The sequence below is a fragment of the Thalia democratica genome, chromosome 2 (assembly GCF_965202585.1).
Source record: "Thalia democratica chromosome 2, ktThaDemo2.hap1.1, whole genome shotgun sequence".
Lineage (NCBI taxonomy): Eukaryota > Metazoa > Chordata > Thaliacea > Salpida > Salpidae > Thalia > Thalia democratica.
Window position 1 is genome coordinate 48,316,220 of NC_139166.1, and position 21,201 is coordinate 48,337,420.

The 21,201-nt window shown below is 24.5% G+C and overlaps 1 protein-coding gene across 2 annotated transcripts; it reads left to right on the forward strand.

Annotated features, from left to right (window-relative positions):
• Nucleotides 1-401: 401 nt before the first annotated feature.
• LOC145829389 (uncharacterized) lies at nucleotides 402-10,652 on the forward strand. 2 transcript variants are annotated; one of them, XM_082937162.1, is made up of 10 exons: nucleotides 402-555; nucleotides 852-1,030; nucleotides 1,863-1,956; nucleotides 2,414-2,523; nucleotides 2,597-2,692; nucleotides 4,129-4,201; nucleotides 5,127-5,276; nucleotides 6,156-6,346; nucleotides 8,559-8,892; nucleotides 9,531-10,652. In XM_082937162.1, the coding sequence occupies exons 1-10, from the start codon at nucleotides 421-423 to the stop codon at nucleotides 9,552-9,554; spliced, it is 1,386 nt and encodes a 461-aa protein (XP_082793288.1). In that variant the 5' UTR covers nucleotides 402-420; the 3' UTR covers nucleotides 9,555-10,652. The 2 variants fall into 2 exon arrangements, with proteins under 2 accessions (XP_082793288.1, XP_082793289.1); XM_082937163.1 differs by having other exon boundaries at nucleotides 6,159-6,346.
• The last annotated feature ends 10,549 nt before the right edge of the window (nucleotides 10,653-21,201 follow it).

Sequence of the window (21,201 nt, forward strand, 5' to 3'; positions counted from 1 at the left end):
TCGGTTAGACTTAAAAAATTTATCATATAGATAAAAAAAATTATCATCACTAATAAAATTTTTATTAAAAAATACATTTTAAGTAGCTTTACAATATCTTTTCAATCTTTTTATACTATTGAACACAGTTTTTTACCTTAATTAACTTTACACTAAAAATAGACCCAAAAATGTGTACTTTTAAAAACCTGAAAGAAATTTGAAAAACCTGGTACAAAAATTTGAAAAAAACGAGTGGCAACCCTGTAAAAAGTAACAAGTAGCTTATTCAATTATGTAATGAATAAGACCAAATTTAAGAAAAAGTGTTTTACCCCCTATGCCCTTAACTGAGTTTTATCCTAAATTTAAAGTATTTAATTTTTTGGTTTTAATATTTGTAAACCACATTTTTTAGTCTATAAAAGTACAATTTTAAAAATGCTAGAATTGCCAGATGAATTGAAATTAAACTCTTCTTTGATAATGAAGATGTTTCATACAATTCCACACATAAACTTTAAATTTGAAATTCTTGATCAAAATTACCAGTTTATGGAAGGAGATTATTTTGAGGTAAGTCTTATAAGGTATATTAAAAAAAAAACCTAACCTATTAGATGATTCCAAAAAAGACTGTTATATATTAAAAGACAGTTTTATAAATGTCATATATTAGATAAAAAGATAAAAAAGTTAACATGTCAATCAAATTTTTTTTTTCTGTTAAAAGTTTTTGTTATTACATAACTCCCAAAAAAAAGTTTTGTTAACATAAGTTGAAGCCTAACAACTTTATTTTTTAGAATATATATTGCAATTTTAATTTTATTTATTTAGTACAATTTTATGTGTTCCTTTTTTTTTGACAGTGCCTCATCATGATATTATTTGTCCCAATATTATTATTGCTCCTTACTATGTGTGGGCTTTTTATTTTCTACTGCTGTGTTTCTCTCTCAGGAAAGCAAAGGAATGCTAACAGCAAACCAGAAAGCTCTGCATGTTATTGCTCTGTCTGTGTATTATTTGTTTTTATCACATTAACTATGTTAGTTTATACTTAAAATGTACATTTAACTTCTAGTATTAATAACATATCACAACCTTAAAAAATATTTTGTAATTTTTATGTCTACTTAGAAATACTAAAAGTGGTAGTTTTATTTGACACTACTTTACAGATTAAAACAATTTGGTAATTTTTAATCATTAAACTTTTAATATTGTTAACTTTTTACTGCTGTAAGAATAAATTTTAAATTTTATGTTTGGTACTTAATTTATTTTTCAAAGCTACACTATGAGTTTTTGTATTTTTCTTGAATAATGGTGTGTTTAATTCAAAGTAATATAACTTAAGAGCATATGGGGGAGCGTCCACCTTGATTTTTACAAGTTGATCTTATTTTGTAGAGTTTTATCTGAGCTATCAGACCTTTTTAACTGCTTGAAAAAATTCAGAGTATTTTTTGAGATATGTTATTATATCTTTTTTAATATTTTTACCAAAATTCAAAGTCTTTTAAACTATAAAAGGAATGTTTCCTGAAAATTTGAGGTCTCTATTTCAAAAAATGAAGAAGAAGATAGACTTTTAGTGATTTTTTTAAATTTCCAAGAAAACTGACTCCGAAAAGCTTGCGGTCCATACGTATGTATTGGAAACTTTTTATAAAAATTACAATATTGCAAAAGTTAAATAATATTTTTTAATTCTATAAAAACTGGCTTGTAATTTGTACTTTAAGCTTTCATATAACATACAATGTTATTTTTACTAAAAATAATATATCAGACCTCCCCTATGCCCTTAATAATACTTTGATCATTCTACTTTGATAACAAATATTTTTCTAAACGGTAAGTAAAATTTAAAACAGCACTGTTGTTGGTATACTTGGGTTTTCTACCTTACAACTTTACTCTAAACAGCAAAATGTTGTTGAAGATTTACAGAATTTATCTCATACTGAAGTTTGTTTGTTATACACATAGTTATTATAATTCTTATGTATTCTAACTTTTTTTGGGAAAAGTATTTTAATTAAAAAGTTTATTTTATTAGTAGTTTATAAAGTGTAGGTAATATTATTATCTTTCGATTTTACTATTTAATTTGAAAAACTAAATAAAAAACTTTTAATTATTCTAAATGTAAACGATATGTATTTTTTTAGTACAATTGCTTTTCTTTCGATATTCTGCATAGGAATAAATTTGTTTCTGTTTTTAAAGTAATCACTAGAATTAGTTTTGTCATTTATGGTAATTAATACTTGTACAAATTGAATAGAGTGACTAGAATAAAAGTTTAATTCTAAAATTTCAAAAATTATTGTTATTTTTCTGAATTGAATTCTAAAACTAAGTAATTTTTTATTAAAAATAAATAGTTTTTTACTTGTTTAAATTTTTTATGTTTATTGAACAGAATTGGGTATATGATGGTAATAACACTGAACAATCGTTTAATAAAACACAATTTTTCAACAATTACCTCAATGACTGTTCTGAAGGATTAAATATTTTTTCTACGTATAGGTATGTGTATAAAGTTTCAAGTTATAAAGTTATATTTTTAATAAGAGGATACAGTACAATTTATTCCTAACAGTTTTTACGGACTTCTGTCACTTGGAGGAGTCATTTTGTTTACAAGTTTGATGTCCTTGTTTTCAGTTTGCTGTAAATCAAAGTGCTTGTTGATCACGTTAGTAGATTTCTAGTTGCGAGTTTATACAAATTTCTATTTTTGTTAAGTTATTAATATTTAGAAAAATTTACGTAATTAGTAATAAACAAAAAAAACTCTTCCTTTAATTAACTTTAAAGTGCCTAGAAGATTATTTTAATATCTCTAAAATTTCTTTTTTATAATAGTTTTTTTTTAATTTTTTGTTTGTTTTTAGTTTTTAATATTGTATTAACAAATACAATTCATTTTTGAATAATGAAATCTGAAAAATGGAAATGAATAACTTTTACAACCTCAAGTATTTTTTATTACGAAATGTTTTTTATATTTAGTTTGAAGTCACAGTTACAAGAAAGTTTTAAGTATATAACATTAAATATATTGTATAGTTAGTACAAATTCTTCAAGTATACATGCTTTAAAAGTATAAGGTAAAAAGAATATTTAGGAATAGATAAAACGAAACTATGCTTTGCATTTTGGTAATTAGAAATGTCCTATGTTTTAAAAATTTGCTTAATTTATATACAAGCAAAACCCTACTTAACTCAAAAATTAAATAAAATGTCTAATATTTTAACTAAAAATGTCATATATTTATATTTTAAGTTTTTAATTTACTCCAATTAAATTTTTCAAAACAACTTTACTTAATTTGATTATTTTTAGATATAAAATTTTTAAGCAGTATGAAAAGCAATTATAGCTAGATTAAAATTGCTATAATTATGCAGAATTTTCATATAAAATAAAGAGCATTTAGGTCAGCAGAATAACGTGTTTAAAATTAGGTAATGTTGTTATAAACCCACCTTTATTACCTTGACTTTAAACTAGAAAAGGGCAAAAAAATGCATTTAAAAAGTTAAGTTTTAAAAAATTCGAGTTGGTTTTCAACTGCGTGATAATGGTGAAAAAAGAATTGTATAAGTGTATGTATTTAAGATCGTTTTAAAGATATAATTTACAAAATTAAACTAAACAGCATCTTTAGTATGCGATTGTATGCAAGCTTATAAATTATTTATTTAACTTTTAATGCTTATAAAAATATATAAATACTAATTTAATTGTGAAATGTTTTCTTTTGCAACTCTGGGTTGTTATCCATGCTGATTAAGGAATTTTTAAACAAATAATGATTTTTAAGTCTATATATCATGCTTATTGGCTAATATTTTGAAGTTATTTTGTTGTTAGAATTAAGAATAGTCACTTATTTGGTTTTCTACTTACTTTTTCCTTATAATTTTTTATAAGTAAAATAAGCTTCTATACAGTAAAAGTTAAGTATAACAAAAATTTATTTATATATTTTTCAAGTGATATTCCTTTCAAAATCATAGAGCGGTGCTAATTATTTAGAATATTTAATATTGGATACTTCGCAATTATTAGATAGAATAATTGCATGTGTATAGTGTTTTGTATTAGTATATTAATTAAAACAGGGCAACATCAGTCAACTTTATATGCTTGGTCGTCGTCTATTTGTGCTTTACGTTCGAATTAACATTGAATGTGGTGAGTTGAAGTAGTTTCAAGTACTTTTTTTGCATACAAACAAACCACTTCGTAACAAGTATGTGCAATAAAAACTATTTTGAGAAATTCAATGTGTAGGTCATTTAAGAGAAAAAATTGTGGCTTTAAACACAATAGTTTATACAAATACGTACTTTATTGTTTGCTTTATGAATGTTATACTTTTTTGATTTTCCATGAATTATATTTTCATGGATTTTATATATCTAACATAATAAGCCAATACAGTTTTCAAAAACAGAATGTTCTACTTTTATTGGCTTGTAACTTTTTCGTCAGTATCAAATTTTTATATTCTTAATTAGAACTTAATCAATTAATTATTTTTGATCGTTTTGCTTATAAATTTTGAAGTATTAAATATTCAGTTAATTAACAGTAAAAAGAAATGTGTAAAACAAATTCGTTATAAAACTTTTGAAGTGTTTTAAAAAATGAATGTTTTATTTTAGTTTGTAAATAAATTCTAAAGATAAAATCATCCATTGATAATTTTAATGACAAAGTTAAGTGTTGTAAAAACTAAATTTATTGCGTAAAAAGTTTTTATCAACTGAATAGTTTTTAAATGTATAAAAAGTTTATAATTAAGAAAAAAAAATTAAAACAATAAAAATGGTACTCAAATAAATTTTTTGTCAAAGCGGTGAGTATTTTAAATAGTATAAATTTAACACGATTAAAAATAAGTTTAAAAGTTGAATTATTAGTACTTTTTTGCGTAGTAAAATATTTCTTTTATAAAACTGAATTTTTTGAAAATTCATACATTATATGTTTTATTTTTATATTATTAAAGTAACGCTTAATAATTTTTCAAAACATATTTTTTAGTTTAAAAAAAAAGATGACTTTATTAAAGGAATTATAATCAAATTAACTTTAGATTTTTTTGTTTAAACAGGGTATCGCAGACTACTGCCAGAATCCTAAAAGATCTTTAGCGAGGTTTTTGGTTGGCAGTAATTTACTAGACAGAAAGTCCGCAGCTTACCACATATTCTGCCCGTCTAACAACATCGATTCAACTTACGACAATCTATTTCCAGCAACAGTTAGTCTTTATTTTTAATTCTATCTTTTTAAATAAACTTTTGTTACTTAAAGTAGTTTTTTTAGTTTGATTAGTATATATATTTGCAACCATTTTTAACTTAGTAAAAGGATAAAACTTTCGATTATTGTTTTTTAAATCCTAGCACGAATTGAAATATTTTTTACACACTTAAATAGTTTTTGAAATATGTTTAATAACAGAATAAAAGCCTATAATAACACACGATTTAAGCTGTCATTTTTGTTATCTTATTGGTAATATTTTAAACCTGGTTAAAAAAACAAGTTTAAAATAAGGATGGCTGCTATTATGACTTATAAACGTGAATAGATGATGTCACAATGGTATTTATCATCGTTTAAAAAGGAAAAATTTATAAAATTTTACTGGAAGTGACAATTCTCAATATTTTCTCGAATAACTTACAACACCCGTTTTATTTATACATTTTTTATTTTCTTAATTTAAAAAAAATAGTTTATTACGTAACAAAAACAATGCAATTCTAAAGTTTGCTTAAATAATACTTTAAGTTATTTTGTTTTGTGAATGAAATTTGTACATATCTGTAACCAAACAACCTTACAACATATTGTGTTTAGGTCTTTTTACATGGTTCAGATAATATTTTAATATCTTTATATGCTATAGAACTTGTTAAAGTTATGCAATGTAGTGTTAAGCTTTTTTTTTGCATTATTCTCAAGTTACGCACTTACAATACAATTTAAAAAATTAGTTTTATTGATAGTTAAAGTTTTGGTATGCTTTAAACGCCATGCAACATTTAATCGATTAACTGTTATAAAAGTTTCTGTGTGTAACCGGAACGAAAAACTGATTAATCACTTCTATAACGTCCAATCAATTTTCAAGCAGACGGACGAGTGCTCCGATACGAGCGCGTTGTTCTATGACGTCATAGGCGAGTTGTGCGAGGAGCGGGCTCAACCCTCGCTCCTCCTCATATCGTCCCTCCTCCTGCTGGCCGTCTTCATCACAATACTCAGCTGCGCGTCGCCCATCACGTGGAGGAGGTTCAGCAAGTTGAAGAAGAAAAGCATGAGGTTTTTTTTTTGTTATTCCATTCATCAATTATTCTAAAGTGTTTCATTAAATTGACACTCTTAAAGTTCGTTGTTCCAGTAGATTTTTGCTTACAAAATTTTTTTTTTTGTTCTTAAGATTGTGTTTTACTTTACTGAATCTATATTTTTGAAAAATGTTGATTTAGATAAGATAGCTTTTATTAAACTTTTGCTACGTATTTTTTATAAGTTTAACTAAGAAAACTCTTATTTAGTTAATAAATTTCTAAAGTTTTTTAAGGTTTAAAGTTATTTACCTTTTTTTTTAACTGTTGAGATAGTTTGAAGTTATTAAATTATTTATACAAATAATTACTATAGTAGCTAAAAAAATACTTCATTAAATTGTTATCATTTCAAGTAAATACTTTTACTAATACTTACAATTTTCTCAAGTTAAAAAAAAAGTACAAATTATAACTATGTCCAAAATATTTTTTAGTAAAAATAGTTTTTCATTCGTTGATCAAAAATAAATTTGTTTAGGGTTTTTAAAGAAAGTATTACATCATAAAAATGCCAAAAATTTGTCAAGTATTTTCATTTGCGTTATATGAAGAGTTTGTTAAATCATTAAAATTTCGTCTGATGTAACAAATGCTTAATAATAACAGCTGCCAAAAGTCAGGATTTTAATTTAAGCCATTAATAATAGTTGAATGATTTTTTGAATAGTTTGAATGACGTTAAGTAGACATCCTGGTGGTTTTAATAATTTCAGTTTAAATACACATTTCATTTTTGTTGTATGAAAATTTTATGATTAGATAAAAATATAAATTTTTATAGATTGATAAGTTAAATTATCAATTTTATTTTTAAGAAACTCTCATAGATAATTTCGATAGATAATCAGTTCGAAATGCACTTAAGTACACTTTCCACAAATGAAATTAAAGTCTCAAATTCAACTTTGAAAAATATTTCCGCAATAGCTTTCAATTAATTGTTCAATTATCATACAAAGTTCTATATAATTATGTCTAAGCTATTTGAAACTTCGTTTTGTTAGATAATTTTAAAGGTTTTGGTATAAATTGAGTTTTTTTTGTTTTGTTTAAGTTTTCAGATAAATAAAATCAATTATTTTTACGTAAAAAAAAGTAAAATGTTAAAAAACTTGAATTATTTAAATAGAAAATATTTTGTATATGGTGCCTGTAACTGTTTAACAATATAAAAACATATGTGTTAGTAACTGAAGTAATTTATCAAGTACATCAGCTCACTTAACAATCATACAAGTCATTTAACTCATGAGTTCTTTTATCAAAATCTACGTAAAGTCATAAGTTTTGAAACTATTCCAATATTCACTCGAAAAAAAAACTGTTTAAAAAACATTGGGTTTTAACAAGTTATTTATAAGTGTTTCTTTGTAATCCTTATAATTTTTATCTAAATTACCTTGTGTTGGTGTTTCTTGGAACAAAATTTATAATGGATAATAACTGAATAAACATGACGTCAAAAAAAGTAGAAATATTCGGTTGTATATAAATGTTTTTAGTACTATATGAGTTTAGATATTTACTTTAAAGTTCAAAACCATTTCTCTCAAATACTTGATCAATATTGCCTAAAGCAATTATAAAATTGAACTTAATTCACAATGAAATTCCTGATGAAATGTTTTGCGTACATAGATTTAAACACTGTAGTACGTACTACGTAGTAATGTTTTTAGAAAACAAGTATGTTAGTAATTTCTATAACTGTTTAGTAGTTTGAATTTTGTCCAAATAAAGCTATTAAAAAACAGAAACTCCTGTGCGCACAATTACTTTTTGTTTTAACTAAAACTTTTACACTTTCTTTTTGAAATATGTAATTGATTTTTTTTATGAAAATTTGGCTTACTTAATAGAAAAAAAGAGAATTTTCGAAATTAGTGTATTTTTTAAGTTAGCTCTGTGTTTTATAATAATGTTGCCACACAATAATGCTTTTTTTGCAAAACTCAGACATTTTTAATCTTAGGTTAGGTCTTCAACTTGAAAGTCTTTTTCTAAATTGGGTTTTTCCAGAAATTAAGTAATTTTAATTATATAGCTTGATTTAATTTTTTCAATTTTGGATGTTCTTTTTTTTAATTTTATCATAAACTGAAGCTGAATATCTCGTTTTTAAAAATACAAGCCTGCTACAAAAAACTATTTTTTTTTAAATCTATTTTTAACAAATTTTTTAGGTATCTCGATGACGTCATTTCCGAGGACGACGATGTCTTCCTCGCCACCGACGAACTGCTGACGTCATCGCGAAACCGACCGTCGATGACGCGCACCAACAACCCCATGTGCATACGCGACTCCACCGACGACGATCTCAACACGTCACCGATGCTGACGTCACATGCGCGTCGCCACTCGGTCGAGTTTTCTCCCAACACGAGGGGAACTTTCGAGCCGAGCGCCCCCCCGCCGCCCAACGCAGACGCGGGCGACGTCATGCTCGACGAAATTTCTGCATCGTTGGTCATCGATGATGGAGACGTCGACGAGGACGGAGAGCGACCTCCACCGGTTAGTTTTTTTCAATTAGCTATTATATGAATTAGGTCAAGTAAATAGTTAGAGAATTTAAAGACCCCACTTGTTAGTTTGTATTAGTTTTATGAAACAATTGTTTTTGATGCTTGAATTAGTTAAGTTAAGTATTTAATTGAAAGTTTTTTTGTTATTTAAATAAAACCTATAACCTTCTGTAACTAAAAATTTAAATTTCTTAATAGTAGAATATAGAACAAGTTATTTATTTACTTTTATTAAGTTGTGTCCTTAATATTTATAGCAAGTTTACTTATTTTAGTTTTACTTTACTTAGTTTTAAATATATACGAGGAAAAATTAATTTTCAATCTGTAAACTTAAAATTTGAAAACAAATAATTAAAAACTAATTTTAACAAATTATACAGTATCATTCTTTTATTACACTAACACATGTTTCTGTGTGAAATTATATATTCCATGGAACTTGTTTTGCTAGGATATTTTGTTAACAAACGATTAAATTTATATTTTGAATAGTTAATTGAAATCTATTTTTTAATTTAAGCAACTTTGAAAAATTAAACTTGTACTTCTTTAAGTTTAGTTATAACAGTTTTCCATTTACTTATATATATTTTTATTTTTGTATTATACTAAATATTTTTACAGTATTCACCACCCCGCCCACATTGAATCAATTTTGTTTCATTTTGTCAAACTGATTAACAAACGCCATCGTCATTTATTCACATTGGTGCTTTATATTTTATGTAAAGTGTCAAATTGTAACTACCTGGTCTTTTATTTTACTTCTTTTATCATTTAAAGTTTCTTTCCATAAGTCTTCTTTTGTATTTCCATAGCTTATTTGCATTCTCTTTTTTGAAGAATTAAATCACGACCTAACTTAGTTTAAAAATTTTCGACCAAATTTTTCCTTAATACACTTGGTGTAGTAATCATTTAAGTTATCATGAAAACTTGTTATTTTTTGTTAATCTAAATAATTATTGCTTGTACAACATTTTTTAAACGTTTTTTGTCTGAAGTTTTGCATTAAATGTGTTCTATTATGACATCTCAGTTTTCAAACTACGTTTTTCAAATATTTAAAAAAATTTAAGCTGTATCAGTTAAATACGATTTATGTTATTAAAGCACATAGTCAGCCATGTAATATCTGAAAATTTTTCAATTTCTACTGGTTGAACAAATTTTTGCTGCCAATTTTGGTTTCGTTTTTAACAATAAAGCTAGTTTGTCATTATTTTTTACACGATTTATTAGGCGCTTAAAACTTGAAGTGTTCTTAATTTGCATTTCTTAAAGCTATTATTTTAATTGTATTTTTTGAATATAAACTTTGTTTTTTATACTCTCATAGATTTTTTTATGTTTATTAAAGTTCGGTTCCTAAATCAACGGTTTGTCACAAAGTTTTTTTATTTTTAACTAAATTTATAAGAAGTTGACATGAAACTAGCATTTTTTAGTGTAAAAGGATTTTTGGGACATACTTAAACATTGCATGGTTTTATTTAAAATTTCTATGAACTTTTGAAAAACTTTATTTTTTTGTAAGTAACATTAATGCTTTAAATTTTGAAAATTGTTAAAACTCTTTTGAAGTAACGTTTTTGCAAATTAATCATAAAAAAGTTTAGCAAATCTATTAGTATAAATAGAACTTCTTTCAAAGTCTATAAAACGATAATAGAAACATTAAGCTTTTACAGACGAAAATATTTTCCATCGTAGAAATAACTTATAACTACCACCGTAATAATTAAACTTTCATTATTGTAATCATGTAGCATTTTATTATATTTAAGTTATAAATTCTTAGTTTAAGTTTTATTAGTCGTTATTTTTCAATATAAAACTGTACAAAAGTTTATTTACAAATTAGAACTGGTTAAATATACGAATGTCTGAAATGTATTGTTTTTAAAATTAGGAGATCAGAAAACTCAAAGTTTTAAATATGTAACTAGAAAATTTTTAATAAAAGTTAATTAGCTAAAAAGAAATTCTTGTAAAACTTGTTTTTAAGAATTAAGTTAAAAAAACTTCGTTATTATTTTGAATATACTAACTAGCCATTTTTTGAAGGCTATTTTATATCATGTCTATAAAATGGTGGGAGTTAATAATTTATGACAAATGTAAACAAATAATAACAATTATTTATGTAATTCTAAAAGATTTTTATACTAAATGTTATGTACCTGAAACAATAGTTGGTTTTTCAAAAGTTTGACGAGAAATAAAGAGCTATAATTTTGTTTATAAAAAAAATATGTAAGGGTTAAATATCTCATTGATTTAACGTGAAATTAAAACTACTTATAATTGTATACGTCGGTTGATGCAAAAAGCGGTAGTAGATTTTGAAACCTATTCTTTTGAATTGCATCATAAGTTAGGGTCTACTTTTTTCTTAAAGAGACGTATTTAAAGTATTAGTGTTGTTATACTTGAAATAAGTTTAAAAATTCATTTTGAGTCGTTTTACTAAAATACTTTCATCATAAAAACATTAAAATTTTCGTCGTATGTCATTGTTTTTATTTGTTAACTGATAGTTTTACATACAATGAACTCTAAAACCAAATAACAAAATTTGTTATAATTTTTTTAGCTTAAATTAGTTTGAAAAAACTCTTGGTTTCAAAATTAAATGCCTTATAAATAAAGATGTAGTAACTATAAACCTAATAGGTTTAGAATACCTATCTTTCTAACTTTAAAACCGATAAAATATGGACAAAATCAGTTCCGTGTACTCTGTTTTAATTTATGACAAAGTTGTTAATTAATAGAACATCAACAAGTTATTTATCAAAGTTTTACCCAAAAACTGCACACAATTTGCAAACCATCCATGGAACCTAAAGGGAAAACATATTCAATTGAAAGTAGTATTATTGAGTCTATAAAAAATAACAACAACCACATTAGTATTTGCACCTTATGCAGTCTGAAAAGGCTTCATATTGCACTAATATATAAAAAAAAAAGGTCCATAAACAAAAGAAATGAACTCATTACTCAATTTCCACATTATTTAGTGGAATTTATATAAGTTAGCATTTAAAAGTAAAGTTACTGCTCTAAATTAGTGTTGTATCCATCTTCAGTATTTAAAAGTTTTATTTCCATAAAAAAATTATTTTCTTTTTAGTTTGTTTATTTTAAATTTTGCGAGGAGCTAGATAATTTATTTTTAATGATTTTATTAGTGTTTTAAAATTCAATAGTTTATAAGTTATACTCCTAAACTTAAAGTTTTCTTTACTATAATTTTAACCAAAGTCAAATGTTTTTAATAGCACACTGATTTTTCATTTAAAATCATTTCCTACTACATAATGCAAAACAATGCAGTTCTAACCATAACAACCCAAGTTGTAAACAACATATATAATATTTTTTTAAATTGTTTTTCTTATATAATTTACATAGATTTTAGCTAAATTTCATTTATATATTTAAATATTATTTCTGTATTTAAACCTAATTAGCCATTATACACTATTCAAATTGATACAACTTGTTTTCTATAAAATTTTGCTATACTTTAACCAGTACTTTTTTTTTTGAGTAGATTGTCATTTTAATAATGTTTTATTGCAACCTTTTTTTTTCTGTAAAACTGCGTAACTTTAAATTTTACAATAAATAATATTTTTAAACATGTGAATCTTCAATTTGTTTTTGAATTGATTCCTGTGTTAAATCTGTTTTAACTAAATAATATGAAAATTGTTTATTGAACGACAAAAAGAAAGTGCTCAAAATACTTGATCCTAGGACTTGGTGCATGAATAAAAACTTTCGGTTATCGAGTCGCACACCACGGATACCTTTTAACGTCAAATCAAGGACAATAAATATTTTTCGTATATATTTAGTATAATTTATAATTTTTAGTACAAAAAGTAAATTTACACAAATTATAATGGCAAGACATGTCTAGGATTTTTAAAGTAAGGTAACACAATTTTTTCTATTCATTAACAAAGTTTTATTTTAAATTAGCTTTAAATAAAACACTTTAGAAGAAGAAGTAATTGACTATTGTAATGAGATAGTATTGTAAATTATAACGTTAGTAAAGACTTGGTTTCATGAAATTAATATTAAAACATTTGCAAAGGAAACATCCTTTTTAATTTATTACAGATAAAAATTGTTTTAATTTTTTAACTGATACAGACATTATGACATCTAAAAGATAAACCTTTGCGTAAGAAATCATAGTTATAATTGTAACAATCGTTTCTAAGTTTAAAAATTTTTATATAGTTTTACCAAATTAAAATACAAACAACTTAATTTGAGCTCTATGCAGTGGTGTTAATGTAAATATGTAGTTAGTTACAACAAGTATTTAAAAAATTAAAGTTTTTATTGACCTAAATAATTGGCAGATTTTTTATTGTCAAGTTACTTTTTTATCTTAGTATACTAACAGCTAGAGATAACTTTTAATAAAACACAACATTTTAAGATATTATTAATGAACACATCAACTTTAAAAAGAAGTTGTTTCTGTTTTAATAATTAAGACAAAAAGAGATTATTCTTTTATTTAGATTTAATTAGTTTAAAGTTAACTTTTTATATTATAAACTTTAATATTTAGTTAAAGTCGAAAGGGATTTTGTTCAGCTTAAAACCATTTTCAACTATAAATTACTGTTTTTTTTTTTGTAATTTTAGTTATACAAAAAATTATTTATTTCAAAGATACATATAACTCAAGTTTGCATAACAAAATATATTTTGCACTTAACTCATCAGTTGTTTACTAAGCAATAAGAATAAAGTTAGTCAAAAGGTAATCAATGTAAAAGTAATAACAATGAGCAAAGGGTAGTTAACAATACATAAGTAGTTTTAATTACAATGAAACTAAAAATAAATAAAACATATGTAACAAACTACAAAACTATTTATGAAAACAATGAAACAGTATAATCAAAATCTTAATGTTTACACAACTTAGATTTTCGTAATAAAATACATATATCTTCAAGTTTAATTAAATCAAAAGTTCTATAAAATTTATAAATAGTTTTAAATCTTTTCAAATTATAATAACTTACCCAATCAGGTTTTTTAATTAGGTGTTCTGCAATAGCAGATCTTTTTGAAGCATTTACTACTCTTTTAGAATTGTTTTCTTTATTATACATTTTACAAAATTCATCAATACTTTTTGGAATATGTTCTTTTACCCTTTTACCAAATTGCCTTGAAGTCGTACTGACTTAACTGTCTTCACATAAGCAGTTAAACTGGTAAACTACCATACTTTTTTATTTATTCTGATATCTGATCTTTATCTCCAGGTCTAATCAATGTTCTAGATATGAAAATAACTCTCGGTTTTGCTGAGTGATAAGATTTACTTATTAATTGGTTGATATGTTCTCTATAATTCTTGAGTCCTTATTGACATAAGGTTTTAATAAATTAATCGAACATTTTTCCGGTCCTACTGACTTTATTTTTCTCAAACTTTTAAGGTTTAAATTAATAAATTTGTTTCTAACTTTTTTAGATAGCAATTTTTATTTAGTATCAATTTTATCTTATTGATTTCATCAGCAAATATTCTTTTGAACAAATTTTATGTGCACGGTAGTAGAACGTTCTTATCAAATTTGTCTTCCTTTTCATACTACAAAACGAATAAAGTTTTAATGTTTAATCTTGTCAAAAGAAAACATAATGACAAAACATAGTGAATTTGTTTAGAAAATAGTTTTCTAATACAACTAAAAACAATATAGTTGTTTTATCGCATATACGAATATAATATACATTTTATCATCAAAATAGTAATATTAAATTTTCTACAACTTAATTTCTAGTTTGTCAAATTAAATTACATTTCCTTCAATTTTATAAACTTATTAACCACATCTAAAACTGCTAAAATAGAATACATTTTTAACTATTGCATAATAAGTTATTAAAATGAAACATTTCAATATTTATGGTGTGGCATTTCAACTTGAAAAATAAAAATATTTTTAAAACACTTATTACCTGTTAATTTTATTACGTACCTTAAGTTTTAAAATCAAACTGAACATAAATATAATATTTGTTTCAATATTAGAAATTTAAAGTTTATTTAAAGCACAAAATAAAAGTGTAATCATACACGCTAAAACCAAAAAAATACCCATAAAAATTTTACTAGTAGAAAATAATCTGCATTTGAACGTTTTTTTTTAAGTTTTGCTACTTTTACCTTTTAGTATCAAAATATAAATTTAGTAAAACATTTATTATAATAAATATTTTGATTGACAACAGCTTTATAAGCTTTAGATAATTAGACTAAAGCCCAAAATTGTTGTTTTGACTTTTTCTCTAAAAATTCAAGTTGAGGCACAAGTGTGCATGAAAATAAATATTTATTTTTTGTAATTTTGACTGCTCCCTCAGAAAATTGATTCTGTTTTACATCGTAACATAATACTGTATTTCTACCAAATGTGTAAATTTTAATTTTCATAAAAAAATTGATTCTGCTAAATAATAATTTATTACACTTGAAAAACTAAGATTTAAATGGGTAAACCTTCGCTAAACAAAAACTTTAAGTGTCGCATTGGCTTACACACAAACAATTTGTTTTTAACTGCAACTAATTTAACTGTGTAGTGAAAACGTATACCGTTAATCATGTTGGGCATATAGGACAACGTATCAGAAACATTATCATAAGTCTCTACTGTATTAAAGTCTAAATGGCCTAGACCAGTGGTTCCCAACCTTTCTGATGCCCCGCACCCCCAAAGTCTCTTTATTTGATCTCGCACCCCTAAAACTATATGCTAAAATTATTTATTAATAATTTGATTATGTAGTCATTGATTTCATTAATTAATATATTTTTTTTAAATTTTTATGATAGTGTACTGTATTAACAAAAATAAAATACTTAGAAATTTAAAAACATTTCAGTGTTCAACTGTTTCTGCACTTTCTGCACAACTAAGCTTAACAAAAGATTACATTATAAATGTAATAGACTTAACAGAACCTGTTCTTAACAGCTAATAAAAAACCTGCTGAAGATACTAATTTTTAATGTTAGTATTTTAATTAAAATAGATGCTAGATCATAAAATGTTTTAAACAATTAATGGCAAGTTAAGAAATTTAAATATTTAAAGAATATATGATAAAAAATTCACAGGTGTAAAACTCTAAGAAAGCTTTACTGAAAGTAAATTTTAAACTAACAGCTATTAAATGAAATTAGTAAATAAAATTACTTCTAGAAAAGCGCTCTTGCTCTATGACGTATTAATATAATTAATTTATTCAGAAAATTAGCACTAACTTCTTTTTATAACAAAATGTACTTTTTTACTTTATAAACTTTATCAGAAAGTAAAAATCTCCTTATTTATTATACAAAAATGAAAAGCCATCTCGCACCCCCAAGGGGTGCGAGCACCCCTGGCCTAGACGGTAGCCACAAGAAACTAAAACATTTCCTTCATAAACAGTACAAGCTGCACCCCGTTGCCTAAAACTATTCATTTTAGCAACTTCATTCCAATCGTTATTTTTTGTATCAAAACACAAACAACAACTAAAAAAATTTTTGTTCATCTAAACCACCCAGTACGTGAATTTGATCTACAAAATCACAGACTCAATAGTTGTAATCTTTTTCGGGAATTTTAGTTACTGTTTACCACTTGTTAGTGAAAACGGAATATTTATCTACAGTAGAACAACATACAGTTACATTAAAGCCTTCAAAAGAGTAAATTTAACCTTTACATTAAACTGTTTTATGCTGGCACCGTTCTGTTTTAATCGGAACTGAAACTCTTACATCTTTGAAATTGTTACTAACAATTTTATAAGCATTGTTAAAAAAAATTGTTCAGATACAACTTTGCTCATCTTGCCACCCCCGGTCATTACAATACTAAACAAACTATGAGCGCAGTGTCTGTGTGATATAACGATTTTAGGTTTCTTTCCTAATGAACCATTTTATTTTTAGCGCAACTTCTTTTATTAAGGTGGCAAACTCTTCATTTTTGCTTAAACATACTCTCTGACTAATTACATCGTTTAAGTACTGATCTGGTAACATAATAAGACGAACTTTCGACACAATAATTTTGGCATACTTGCTTCTCTTTGCATAGTCATAGCCCACCCAATAATCTACTGCAGTCAATACTTCTAGTTCTGAATCAATATTCAATTCAGAGCTTGAAATATTTTTTGCAAATAAAATCTAGTTCTAAAAAGTTCTTTGTATCGCAAACTGTTGAAAAAACGTGTAATGTAGCATAAAGCTTGCTTATAAAGTTCAGAAAAGATAAAAAAGTTGGCTATTTGGTAAAAAGTCGTCACATTTTCGACATTAACCTTTTTTAATATCAGCTTAAAGTCTTTAGTTTCAAGGTTTCTTTGTAATAAAATAATGCTAGATTTTACTACCTTGACAAACTTATTTCTAACCAAATTCTTAGTTCCTGAAAACAATTTTGGATTATATAAACAGCCTATTTTTTAAGAAAGTAGTTATAAACCGATGTAGAATTGTTAAACAGTAAAAATAAAAGAGCTGAACAGATATGAAGTTGACTGAAAATAGCTTAGTAGATAAATAAAACGTTTATCGTTTGTCTAATAGAAAGTACATATATTTTAATTTATTCTTTTTACTTAATTTATAAACTAAAGCTATTGTGGATAAAGTAGCGTAAAATCTCTAAAATTTTTAATTTTAAAACTACTGAAAAATACTATTTATACCTCTTTTGATGTAGTCGTTGTATACTCTTGACATTTTCTATCTTGTAAAGCTCCCTTTTTACAGTCTTTGATTAGTACATTACCCATATTATTTGTAGACTTTGCACCACAGATGTTTAGATCTTGACTGATATTTTCAAGATTTGTTTTTATTGCTTCATTTTCTTTTTGAACAATTTTAAAAAACAAAGTTATTTAATAACTTTTATAAGGTTTGCAAACACCTAAATAATTAGTTTTAAGTAATTGTTTTTGGTTGATTATTTTAATAGATCAAGTGTTAACTGTACTATAAATTAGACAAGAGCTGCAAAACATATTACAAGAAAAAACACAAAAAATATTTCTAAAATTCATTTATTTCTTTTTATGCTATTTTTGGTAATAAAAAACTTTAAATAATAAAAAGCATCTTTATAATTTCAGAAAAGATATTTTAGTCTTTATGTTAGTCTTTTTTAAGTTATAACTTATTCGAAGCGAATATCAGCATAAAGTATTCTTTAACACAGTATGCAAACTAGTATGTAATGATTTTTCTATTATAATTAGATTCTTTGATAAACTAGATTAAAATCAAGTTTAAACGTTTTAAAAATTTGGTAAAACTTTTTTTATTCTACTTTAATTAACCTTTTTTTCTAATAACATTAATAATTAAAAATTAGGCTGGTTTTATATACTTGCTCGTTTTAATTTTTTTAATTCTATTTTGAAAAATTAAAAATATCCATAAATATATTTATAGTACAGTTTAGTCAATATTTGCTATATCTATTTATTTTAGACTTCTGACACTGACAATTTTTATTTTAAGTATCAAAAAGTAGCGACTGTAAAGTAAAAAAAAATAGCTCAAATAGGCTAACCTAAAAATTATTTAAATACAGAATTTACAATTGTTTTAGAAATATAAGAAAAATCAAAAATTAAGTATCGCAGAAAGTATTATTATAGTTTATGGAAAGACAAAAAAAGACGGTTAAAAAGTCCTTGGGTTGGTTATTAAGCATACAATTGAAGTTAAGCACATACAACTTATTTGTTTAAGTTTAAAACAACATTGTTTTATTCAACAGCATTTTTTTAAACATAATTGTATAAATTGTCTTGTTTTATTTAAATCTTTATGTAACAAGTGTATTTTATAACTATTTTACTTAGGCAAAATTTTATATAACCAGGGTCATCTTGAGTTTTTCAAATAAAAGAAATAAAGAGTTTAAAAACTGAAAAAAAATCATAAGATCGAAAAGAATTAATTAGTTCAGTGTTCAGAACTAAATACACACAACTTTAGGTAAAAAAATATAAGCATGAAAGCTAATGATAAATTTGTTATTAATCCTAATTAGCCATATGTTTCCAAAAACCTTCAACAGTCTTGAGCTAGCCTTAGCTTCAAAATAACCTGAAAATTTGTACAAGTATTAGCCAGGATAAGTGTTTCTAAAACTTTTAAATATTCTAGTGGCTTGAGGTGAAGCAGCCCTGTCTGTTATGATACTAGTTTCAAAAAAGATAGTTTAGACTGACTTAAAAAAGATTGCCACTATTTGAAGCAAAAAACACAGCCTGAGTCAGCCTAAGATTATGAACTATTAGTTTTAAGTATTAAAAGCTTAAAGGTAATAGAAAAAACATCTTTTCTTAAAATTAATAATGAAGAAGGTAAAAATAATGTGTAAAACACAAAACTACTTAATATCTAAATAAAAGTAATAAAAAAAGTAAACGATATTTTTGAAATAAACCAAACTAGCCTGTTGTTTGAAAAGTTAGTTTGAAAAGGAGTCTAAGCTAGCCTGAGTTTTACTGAAGTTTTGAATAATTTAGGTGAGCTATAATATTAGACATTAGACAAAAACTAGGTGAGCTATTACATAAGACAAAAAATACTTATATCCAACACAAAAATCAATAAAAATTATCTTTTTAAACTTTATTCATCAGATAGCATAATTTATGTTATTAATAAGTACTTTTCGTTTTTACTTCTGAATTATGTTCTTTTGTTTTAAAACTGGTGTGAGGAAAGAACATAAAATTATTAAAATAGCAAATCAGTATTCTAATTTTAAGTATATTTATGAAAAACAGCAATCAAAAGTACTAGAAAAGTTCACCTAACTCATATTAACATAGTTACACATACATAACATTAACCTTCAAGCTCATCAAAACAGTTTAAAAATTATATTTTATTTGTATAAAACTTCTTTATCCTAAATTAGTTTAGATCATAAGCTGTTAATCATAGCTATCTTAGATACATCTGGTTTTGTTGAAAGCCTTCAAATAGTTACAGTTTTTATTTTCAGGGTTGTCCTGACTAAACTTCCTAATTAGTTCGAATTGAAAATAGTGTAAAATACTAAATATAATTAATAATTTTTAATGTAAGTTTTGTGTTAACAATTCACCTTTAGAACAAAAAACCCACATTGTTAAATAAATATACGACAAAACCTAACAAACTGCAAAAAAACTTGAATAACGAAATATTTATTTAAATAACAAGCGGACTTTGTATTTTGAACAAAAACAAAGTATAAAAAACTTATTAAAGCTAGAGTAAAATTTAGATATAAATATTAAAATATGAACTTTATAGCAGAAAATTTATCAAACTTTTTTAAATGGCTTGAAAATAGCTTGTAATTTGCCAAGTTTGCCTGTAATTTTTTTCAAGTTATATACTAATACCTACGACTTTTTATAAAGTTTACTAGTATAGTTTAGTAGTGACTTTTTGAATTTCCTAAAACATAATAATACTATTTTTAATATAATAATATTTTTAAAACATATTTAATTGGCCTATTTTGAATTAAAACTTCCTTTTTTAAATGTGATCTCTTTCGTAAATATAAAACTTTTATATAGCTTATACTTTTTTTCTACAAAAAAAACTAATTTTAACTTGATAGTAAAAAGCTAACAGTAAAATATTAACTTTTAGTAAACGGTTTCAAAGAAAAAGCATATTAATTTTTTTATTAAGTATATTCCTGTTGTGTTCAGGGTCGCACATGAAACCAGTCAAAACACGTCCCTACATTATGGTACAAATTTTAAACTTTTATTATAAGTTTTACTCGGGATTACAGAATTTCTCTTTATAATTTTTTACTCAATTTATAAATTATAATTAAATTTTTACAGCACTTCTAAAGTTAACTTTTAAATACAACAGAACTACTTTTTACAATAAACAAGCAATATAAATTTGGCAAAAATAAGCATGTATTTTGATTGAATAAAACATTAGTATATGTAAAAAGTTGTTTCTACTTTTTTTTTTGAACTTAAATTGTTATTCAATCAACTTAAAACTAAACTAAATAATAAATACTACCTTGATATATGAAACATTTTTAATCGTTGCGTAATAATTCTAACCAGAAATAGAAAACTAGCATTTATTTACTTGTTACTATTTTTAAAATACAATTTTTTTATGTAAAAATTCTAAACTTTTTTTATCAAACACTAAGCAGTGATTAATTATTAAGTCTTTTATCATGTT